This window comes from Denticeps clupeoides, chromosome 8 (genome assembly GCF_900700375.1).
Source record: "Denticeps clupeoides chromosome 8, fDenClu1.1, whole genome shotgun sequence".
NCBI classification, from domain to species: Eukaryota; Metazoa; Chordata; class Actinopteri; order Clupeiformes; family Denticipitidae; genus Denticeps; species Denticeps clupeoides.
The window spans coordinates 16,371,946-16,382,053 of NC_041714.1; the positions used below are offsets into that span (position 1 = coordinate 16,371,946).

Below are 10,108 nucleotides of genomic sequence, written 5' to 3' on the forward strand. Positions count from 1 at the left end.
GAGTTCCCGGTAAATGGATGATTGCTGAAGTGGGTTAATGTGGTCCACGCCCATTGATATTATCGACATGCCCTATTTTCGCTCCATGCTCTTTGAGAACAGCCGCAGTCTTGCAGACAGTGCAGGCGACACACACGCACAAGCGTCCGCACACACATAAAGACAATCTGCGCTGTTCTTTGGCGCCGTAGAGGCATCATGGAGAAACTATGGAGTGTTGATTTGCACAGGAAACCATAACCTCTCTGAATATAATCAACGTGTAGATTAAGGTGGTGCGACATTACTTGACATTACCACAATGGTTCATGAATTCATGTTGTGTCTGAGTAAAACACTCTTTTTTTTCTTGCCATGAGAAAGACCCCTTGTACAAGCTGTGTAAAAGCTACCCCACAGTGTGAAAATATGAGCGCCCCATGTACATAGGTGTCTCTTTCAAAAGTCATGTGACACAAGTGTGTAAAATCCAGTGCTGAGCAAACGTTTCAGGCCCAAAAAAGCTGCATTTTCTTTAATGTAACAGAACCCTGTGAAACATTGATTTTAGATTTTTCTTATTTTCATGAAACAATGATGTGTCTTGATAAGTCATCCTGTTGTTCTCTGAGCAGCAATATATAATATAATCATTCAGAGTTGGGAGAGACCTACCCCCCAGTTTTTCAAGCACATCTCTAGTTATCAACATGAACATTGTTGTCACTTTCACTTTTTAATTGATATTATTTGTGTTTTACACTGTTACTGTCGGGAAAATGAAAAAAACTTCCGCCGCAAACTACTGTAATTCATCTTCAGATCTTCATCTTCAAATATGTTCATATTTGGCTCTTTCAGGGATGAATTCAACATTCAGGTTCTGCATGCCTTTGTGGAGCTGCATGAATTCACAGATCTCAACCTGGTGCAGGCCCTCAGGTAAAATAAAACTCCATCCCGACCTCAACTCATCCAGACAGCACTGTAGTTTGCTGATTGAGTTTCTATTAGGTCTGAACCGACAATCAATATGAAGCAATAATGCCAATCCATTATCTGAGCTCAATAAATGACTGTTCTGTTGTCCCAGGTGTGCTAATAGATAATACCAGCAATTATGACTAGGGTTGTGTGTGTTTTACGGTCTGTTGCTGTGGTTACGATGTAGGCAGTTCCTGTGGAGTTTCCGGTTACCAGGGGAAGCCCAGAAGATCGACCGCATGATGGAGGCGTTCGCCCAGCGTTACTGCCAGTGCAACCCTGGAGTATTCCAGAGTACAGGTGTGTGTGTGCAAAGATATATGCATATAAACACAGACATTCATTCTGCAGTATTCTCTGTTACGCTCCCCAAAACACAAACACACACTGTCCCTCTCTATCTCTTTCAATCAATTGTCTCGTAGCCGTCTCCCGTTCAACATGTATATGTAACCCGTAAGAAGTAAGTACACGTCTAGGTTCAGTTCTGAAGTAAGTGTATGCCATTGTCACCAATATAATGCAAATATAAGAGCAAATAATTCAGATTTATTCCAAATTAATAATTACTCACAGTACAAAAGAATTATAGAACAGAGTAATAGATTGTCTCCTTCGTGTGTGCCTCTCGTTCACCTACCACCACAGATGAATGAGAGAGTCCATGTTAGAAACTAAACAGCATGGGCATACAACATCAAGTGGCAAGCTTATAGTGGTGCTTAAGAATGAAATAAAATGCAACGGAGAAAATTTTAATGAAATGATTAACTAAATTAGTTCCACGTTCACATAATGGGTTACACATAATTCATTCTGCCATTTGTGTGCGCCCAGCGTCTGTGATCAGAGCAGTGTGTGTGTGTGTTTGGATGGGGGTCCGTATCAGATCTGCAGTTGCCCCTGATACCCACAGTGCATTTAGTGCCTCTAGGCAAACAGATGGGTCAGTGGGTCTCTGCACACCCCCACATACATGCGTGTGCAAGCTCATTAATGTCCTCTGCTGTTAAATGTGCATATTTGGATGATTGCACCGGTTACTTGGGTCCATGTGAGTGCCATGTGTCTCTGCAGATACCTGCTATGTTCTGTCCTTTGCCATCATCATGCTGAACACCAGTCTGCACAACCCCAATGTGAAGGACAAGCCAAGTGCAGAGCGCTTTATCTCCATGAACAGAGGGATCAATGACGGGGGAGACCTGCCAGAGGAACTGCTCAGAGTGAGTCTCTCTCTCTCTCTCTCTCTCTCTCTCTCTCTCACAGACACACAGTCAGCAGCAACTTGGTGTCTGTTTCCAAAAAAAAAGGCAGATTCAGACAAGCACAGAGAAAACAACAAAGAAGGTGGATTAACTTGAATGTGTAACATGGGGGCAGTGGTATCATAGCGGGGCAGTGGTGACCTAGCGGGTAAGGAAGCAGACCCATAATCAGAAGGTTGTTGGTTCGAATCCCGAACGGTCAAGGTGCCACTGAGGTGCCACTGAGCAAAGGACCGTCCCCACACACTGCTCTCTGAGAGCCTGTCATGGCTGCCCACTGCTCACCAAGGGTGATGGGTTAAAAGCAGAGGACACAGTGTGCTGTGCTGCAGTGTGTCACAATAAGAATCACTTCTCTTTCACTTTTTCACTTTCTTGCTGTTAAAAGGATTCCATGCAGTCAAGAACCTGCACATTTCTGTATTAGAATTTCTCTTATAAATATAAACGACAGTGTTTCAATATTTTTCAGTTTGTAGTAATATATTATTTAGCCGCAAAGTTTACTGATTTTGTACTAGGCATTTTTTGGTGTGTGTTTAGTACACTGAGGGTTTGGGCGCAAACAATTTCAAAATTGCTGTCAAAGATGCAGGGAATCTATGAATCTTCTGTGATAAACCACATAAACTTACATATGCAATGCATTGCACTGTGTGATTTCTGTCTGATGCACCTTTCCTTGCAGAACCTGTATGAGAGCATCAAGAACGAACCTTTCAAGATCCCAGAGGATGATGGCAATGACCTCACACACACCTTCTTCAACCCAGACCGAGAGGGCTGGCTGCTTAAATTAGGTGAGAAAGTGTGTGTGAATTTTGACATCTCTGAGAGGTGTGTAATCGTGTGAAGAATTTCTCATAATTAGGGATGTTTCATGCTGCACTAGTCAGAACATCCACTCATCTCCCTCTGGTGGGAAAATGTTTTCTTGATCTTTCCTCTGTTAAAAATGTTTTGTTCAAGATAAAATGTCATTTTATCAGCTAACTGTGGATTTAAAGCGTAACAGGTTTTTCTTCTGACTGGTACTATGACTCCCCCTAGTGGTTAAACTGATATTCGTTCTATAAATAATGCCTGTTTTCAGTTTTTTTTTAAATCATTTTATATTTAATTTTTCTTTCCTTTTTTGTCCCTTCCTTTATTTGTTTGTTTGTTTTGGTTCCCATGTTCTCTTTCTTCAGGAGGTATGTACACCAGCTCTTCTCCTTTAAGCTCCGTCTCCAGATGCTCTTACCCGCTCTGCCCTGCTTTCCTTTTGGGTTTTAATTTTTTCTCCCCACTTTATTTTGCCATTTAACTATCCTTTCATTTTGGTGAAGAATGGAATGGGTTTCTGTTCCTTGGATATTTACCCGCTTTATGTATTTTATTTTTTGTTATTTACCTTTATTTTAAGGTGATTGTGTGGTGCTTAATTTTTTTGTCTTTTGTGTGTCAGACATGGCTACGCTGTAATATGGAAGCAGAAGAGTGTGTGTGTTTGTGTGTGTATGTCAGAGAGGTTGTATTACTTAAAATCTCAGCATAAAAGTAAGTAATTAAAAAAAACATTTATATAACACATTTCAAAGGCACTGTGTGGCCACCCCTAAAAAGATGCAGCTAGATTAGCAGTAGGTTAAGTATCAGAACGATAATATTATCAATAATGCTAATTCAAGGTACTCAAAGTATAGTGAATTCTAGTTCACATAAACCCCCGGTATAATGAAATGCTGCAATATGGTGTATATTATAGGACAGTTGTCTATAGCAGTTACAAACGCTCTCATCTAGAGAGAATAATAGAGGGCCAGTGTATACAATGTGTGTGCGCAGTTTGAGATTTAGGCAATGTGTGTGTCTGTGTGTGTTTATAATCGGGCTTTGCTGATGATACAGCTTCTCTGCTTCGTATCATCAAAGTGTACTAATGATGCAGCAACTTCAAAAATTCCCCCTGCAGCTGCAGGAGCAATTTACACTTTTTCTATGTGTGTGTGTGCGTGTGCGTGTGATGTATTGTGTAGCTGTTTATCTTGAAGGCATTATAAGGCATGTGAGTCTCCGTCTGTCCACAGTAATCCCCTCCAAAGAGAGCAAACTGGTCCCAAATGCATGCAAGTGGACTGTAATCCGCCCTGCTGAGTAACGAAGGCTGTAGGTCGCTCAGCGGCCTATCTGGGGATTCTGAACAGGCTGGGGAAATCTTCGGGTGTGAACCGGGATAGGGGTGGGGTGGCGCCTTAAATGGCGCACGGCGTCTCCGTCTGGGCTGCCATCATGTGCTGCTGTGTGTCTGACCGTCCCTCACAACTCTCAACCTCTCGTCCCGCAAAACATCTCACAGCTTTCAGCTCCTCATCGCTGCTCCCACTGTTGTCACTTTGCTTGCCCTGCTGATCTCTGCCTCTGTTCCACAGGTGGCCGGGTCAAGACGTGGAAGAGGAGGTGGTTCATCCTCACCGACAACTGCTTGTATTACTTTGAGTACACGACTGTGAGTAATAATGTTTGTGATAAAATTGCACCCTTTTTCACTGGAGAGCCGCTTTGTAAATCTTGCTGTTGTCTTGAGACTATAATCATAAGGAATTATTTGTATATTTTAATTGAATTACAGACCTAATATTGATATATAATTTGTATTATTTTGCAAAACATAATGGAACTACATGATTGTGCTGTTTAATTAGGTCATTTGTGCATTTGCATGTATGTACTGATGCATATATTCATAGATTTGAATGTGGGTAGAGAACCTTTCCCTCTCAAGTAGTTAGAATAAAGCTCAATAAACGGTGTAAAGGGCCGCAGTGGAGACTTTTAGAAAACCCAGTCACTCTGTAGGTGCTTCACACAGTTGGCCACTGAATTGTTTTTTGCTAAATAAATCTGTAAATGTGAATAAAAATTTGAAAAAAAAAAAGTGAAAGTATTCGTATTTGTCTGCTTGTGTAAAGGATAAAGAACCCAGAGGCATCATTCCGCTGGAGAACCTGAGCATCAGGGAAGTAGACGACTCCAAGAAGCCGGTAGGCGCCGCTCTACACAGTCTACACAGTTCTACACTCCGACCGAGAGTGTGTGCTTAACCGATGTTGTGTGTTCCATCAGAACTGCTTTGAGCTCTTCATCCCGGACAATAAAGATCAGGTGATCAAGGCCTGCAAGACGGAGGCTGACGGCCGGGTGGTGGAGGGCAACCACACCTTCTACCGGATCTCCGCCCCCACCACCGAGGAGAAAGAGGAGTGGATTAGCAGCATCAAGTGAGTTTCACCTTCACTTACTGTACACCATGCTGCACACGCACATCCTCGTATTTTTGATCTAGAGAGAGAAAATCTGTGCTCGTCCCATGGTTGTGTCGGGGGTGATGGTGCGTGCTGGTCAGAAATGAATGAAGTTCTTGTAGTCTGCTGCCGATTTGACGATCATGATTGGAAATTGAAAATAATGACTGACTGCATTTGATTCAAACAGAAACACATGAAAAACATGAGTCTAGCACAGTATGGGCAAATTTTTACCAACCAATGAAAGAAGAGCAGCCAGTCAGGCACGCTTTACAAACAATGCAGATAAATCAATGCAGACAGACCAGATAAATCATCAGGGCGAATATAAAGCTAATAAAAGTGAAAGGGGGCATATAACACACAACATATGTGTCAGTCACGATTACAGGCTCCTCTCATTTTAAACATTTGTCAGAAATTAAGACACTGAAATGAACAGGGCTGAGTGGGTATTTAGTTCCCCCACTCCAGAATACACTTCCTGTTTCTCTGTTTGATTTTTTTTACTTCTTATACATCACCATTAAGCCCATGTCATTGTTTTGTTTTTTTTCTTCAAACTGTAATGGACTGATCAGTCTTCTGTCCTCTTGCAGGGCTGCCATCAGCAGGGACCCCTTCTACGAGATGCTGGCTGCACGAAAGAAGAAGGCGTCATCCATGAAGAGGCCGTAGGAGTGCTGTCCGCACCCCTTCATGAACCGATGGAGTTCTGGCTAGTGAGAATGGAAAGGGGGTGCTGGACTCAGGGTTGCTCCCTTTGTAAGACTCTGAGGGCATGCTGGGAAATTGCTCTCACTGTCCATGATTGCCCATCAGCGCCCTCTTCTGGACATTCCTGCTGTCTGCCTCTGACCATGATGGTCATGGTCAAACACACACACACACACACACACACACACACACACACACCAGATTCTGGATTCCCATGCTGAGACTTATCAGGTATTGATTCTTCACAAATATATTTAGATATTTACTTTAGATCTCAAAGATTCAAAACACACACAGACACCCATCTCAACTCAGCAGGTCTGACTGAATGTGAGATTTTTCTAAAAAAAGGACCTCTTTACACTTCAGTAGTGTGCTTTAATGTACAGACGATGGAAGTGTTTCTATTTTTGCAGTCTCTCATCTCAGAAACATTGTCATGTAGGACAGGGCCATGCTTTTAGTAATGATCTCCAAACTGCTCATATGTGATTGGATGCTGTACAGGGAGTGGATGCTGTAGTCGGGGGGTGTGGGGTTTATGCAAGGAGGCTTTTTGTAAATTTGTACAAAAAACATTTCTGCCAAATATGTTTTTTTTGTGTGTGTATGTGTCATATTCAGATCTTCTCTGCTTTTTGGGTCCATTGCTTGGTTGTGCCAGCCAGCTTTCTCCACAGCTTTCACACCTGGTAAGGAAGAGACGCTCATGAAGACTCTTCAGTCGAATGCCAACAGACATGCCTTCAATTTATACCAAATTCTGCTTCCACTGGGAGACGTCGTACTTCGTCCGCATGGGTTGCTGATATTGTTCTTCTCAGATGTGGCACACAATCAGTGGACATCAGTGCTTTTTCGTTTAAATTTCTCGTTTATTTAAATGTTTTGTTATTATTATTAATTTATCAAGGATGTGTAAATAATGGCGTGTACAGGTTGTCCTTTTATTTTATTAGTGTTATTTTAATGGTTTATGCATTTGAAGTTAACATCACACTCTTATAAGGGGAGAGGGGGGGTCGTTTTGGTGCCCAATAATATTAAAGCATATCATATGGTACAGTACTAACTTAACAACCGCCTAGAGCCGTATGCTTGTGCCGAATAGAAAATGAGTTGAACTGTAAAACCAAAACGCACCCGAGCCTGAGAACGTCAGGGAGATGTGGTGTAGAGCACTATCTCATTACTCTGCTCCTGTTAGGAATAAGACATTGGATGTCCAGAGAACAGTCAGTTTAAATCAATGAACCTTGAATCCAGAGTTTTTTCTGTTTGTCCTCCTCCCTTTTCTTAGCCTTTGTTTTTCACCCAAAAAATTAAATCCAATTAAATATTTGACTCTAAATTTCATTTTTTTGCTTTTACAGCCATAGTAATTAGATTAAAGGAGATTAAACCTGGACACATAGCAGTAGTATGACAGACATTATATATATATTTATATGTGTGTGTGTGTGTGTGTGTATTTATATATATATATATGTGTGTGTGTGTGTGTGTGTGTATATATATATATACCGGTGTCCTGGTATGTGCTCTGGCTGCAGCAACTCCTTGAGTAACAGGACTAGGTTAAGGATAGTGAGTGAGTGCGTGAGCTTTATAATGAAATGTATTAAATTAGTTAAAATAAAATCTCCCCAAATTGGAGTACTTTAGCACCTTGGATATTGAAGAAATGGCTGATTAAGTACAGTAAGACATGATATTTACTTCCTTACAGCCTACTGCTGCTGAAATGTAGGCTCAGTCGAGTCCTGGCTCACCTGAACCACTGCGCCGAACCTGATTGGTGTTGTGCAGTCCTCACGTCCACCAGGTGGCAGACCTGAGCCACCTTCTGATCATCCTGATACCAGGACAATTTCAGGGTTCAGCTGCCTTTCACAGGCTTGTGCTCTGAATTTAAATTACAGCTGATTCAAATACAATTCTTTGTATGCTATGTAATATGTAGAAAATATTACAATCAAGATCACAGTTCCTGATGATCTATATTTATATAAGTGTTTATATCTAGGGATCTAAAGACCAATAAAATAGTCCCATATGTTAATGGGTTCACATGCCACCATTGCTAAACATAAAAAGGATGAAGATGCATCTGTGGAGAGCTGAGGGCCTTCTGCACTGATGATGTCGTCCACCAGAACGGAACCAGTCACTGGCGCCCTCTATACAGTCATGCATAGCGGGGGGAGGGTGTGTGTGTGCTGCTATGACAGCTGTCACCACCACCATCGACAATATATATACGTGCATTCATAATGTGATCCAAGCTTCCTTTCTTAGATTAGAAAATGCTGCATCTGCAATTGAAAGGACTAATCAACCGATAATTGTTAAAATGCACGAGTTGTACGGCAATGTATAAAGTGATGTGAACTCTTCTGTTGATTATTGTCACTGGGCAGTTAACTGGTTTTCTCAGATGGCCATGTGCATGTTGGTGCACGTCCTGAGGCACATCTATATGGGAAAACATGACCGGGCTACTCATCAGTCTCGACGGAATCGTGCAGAAGGAACGAAGGTGACCTTGAAGCCCTTATATATATTTATACATATTTCTAACTTTACTGTGTTTCGGGTTCATTGTGTGTACATGAAGACGACTACATGTTCCTATTGTGCACTACAGAGATCTTTTCTCGTAAAAGGGCCACACCCTGTATTGAATTGAACTGTTTACTTCATGGCTGAGGACAGAATTGGGAGAAAATCCAGAATTGTGTAGGCTGCGTTTGTCATATCCGGTTTTCGAATCTCTCGTACAAAGGATCCAACTTACAAATTTGGATTAGTGTAGTGTTTATTTCAGACTAAATGGATTGATCACGGCACATATCATGTTTTCTAATTTAAATGTTGACTCAGTTTATACGGTGTCATAAATATAACTGTCGCTCAATCAACATTTGTTAACATCAGCAAGTACTAATGATTAACAGGGGTGTGTGAGTGTTTCATTATTCTCGGGCACTGAGCTTTCATGAATTCATTTCCCCTTCTGCCGTCCATGACTCAGTACACAAACCTCACAGTTCACTTCCTGACGGTTTGGATGTCCGGTGACTGTACGGATGTGTTTTGTGCAACCCATGCCTCTTCAACCCATTCAACATTTAAATCACTTCTATAAGATGGAAAAGAGAAAGGAAATGATTACTTAATGGTCCATTAAAATTGTTTGTCATGTTCTGTAAAAATGTCAATGTGCAAAGGTTCCGCTGTAATCATCACATTCACAACCAATGGCGCTTCCATGTATGTTACTGAATACAGACAAGCCTTCAATAATCTACATTAACATGGAACTTATCAGACACCCTTATCCAGAGCAGCTTACAATCAGTAGTTACAGGGACAGTCCCCCTGGAGACACTCCAGGTAGAAAGTGGGGTTTGAACCAGTGAATTTGTGGTCTTCTGGTTCTGGTTCCTATCTACTAGGCTACTACTACTACTTCTACCACTAGTAGTACCACTACCACAGCCACTTACATCTAAAGACAAGTCTTGTTCCCCGTTCAAGACAGGTTGTGTTGCAGAAAATCCCGTCTGCGTGACCACATAAATAAGTTTTTAGTCACAGGTGAGTCACACATTATGACAATGTTCTGACTGCAGTACTTAATGCCCACTTCCGATTTTCTGCTCAGATCCAAATGTTATTTATTTTTTTATGTGGCTATAATCTGATTTCAGTGTGAAAGACTGAACAAAGACGTCACTTCTTCTCTTTATCTGTGGAAGAGGGCAACTTCGCAAAATTGCGTTGGGGGGGGGGGGGTGATTCTGCACAGAATTGCGACGCCTTGATCGAGAGTGACATTAAAGTCCCACAAATTGAAAAAACTTTAATTAT

At 41.6% G+C, this 10,108-nt stretch overlaps 1 protein-coding gene across 6 annotated transcripts in view; it reads left to right on the forward strand.

Moving 5' to 3' along the window:
* The window catches only part of cyth1b (cytohesin 1b), a 52,893-nt gene extending 45,314 nt beyond the window's left edge, over nucleotides 1–7,579 (forward strand). For 4 of the 6 annotated variants that reach the window (XM_028988494.1, XM_028988496.1, XM_028988492.1 and 1 more), the window contains exons 6-13: nucleotides 841–921; nucleotides 1,151–1,263; nucleotides 2,041–2,189; nucleotides 2,920–3,032; nucleotides 4,641–4,719; nucleotides 5,183–5,254; nucleotides 5,337–5,491; nucleotides 6,118–7,579. In XM_028988494.1, coding sequence (XP_028844327.1) covers nucleotides 841–921; nucleotides 1,151–1,263; nucleotides 2,041–2,189; nucleotides 2,920–3,032; nucleotides 4,641–4,719; nucleotides 5,183–5,254; nucleotides 5,337–5,491; nucleotides 6,118–6,196 — 841 coding nt within the window. In that variant the 3' untranslated portion in view covers nucleotides 6,197–7,579. The remainder of the gene's footprint in view (nucleotides 1–840; nucleotides 922–1,150; nucleotides 1,264–2,040; nucleotides 2,190–2,919; nucleotides 3,033–4,640; nucleotides 4,720–5,182; nucleotides 5,255–5,336; nucleotides 5,492–6,117) is intronic. The other 2 variants (XM_028988491.1, XM_028988493.1) reach the window with 1 other exon arrangement.
* The last annotated feature ends 2,529 nt before the right edge of the window (nucleotides 7,580–10,108 follow it).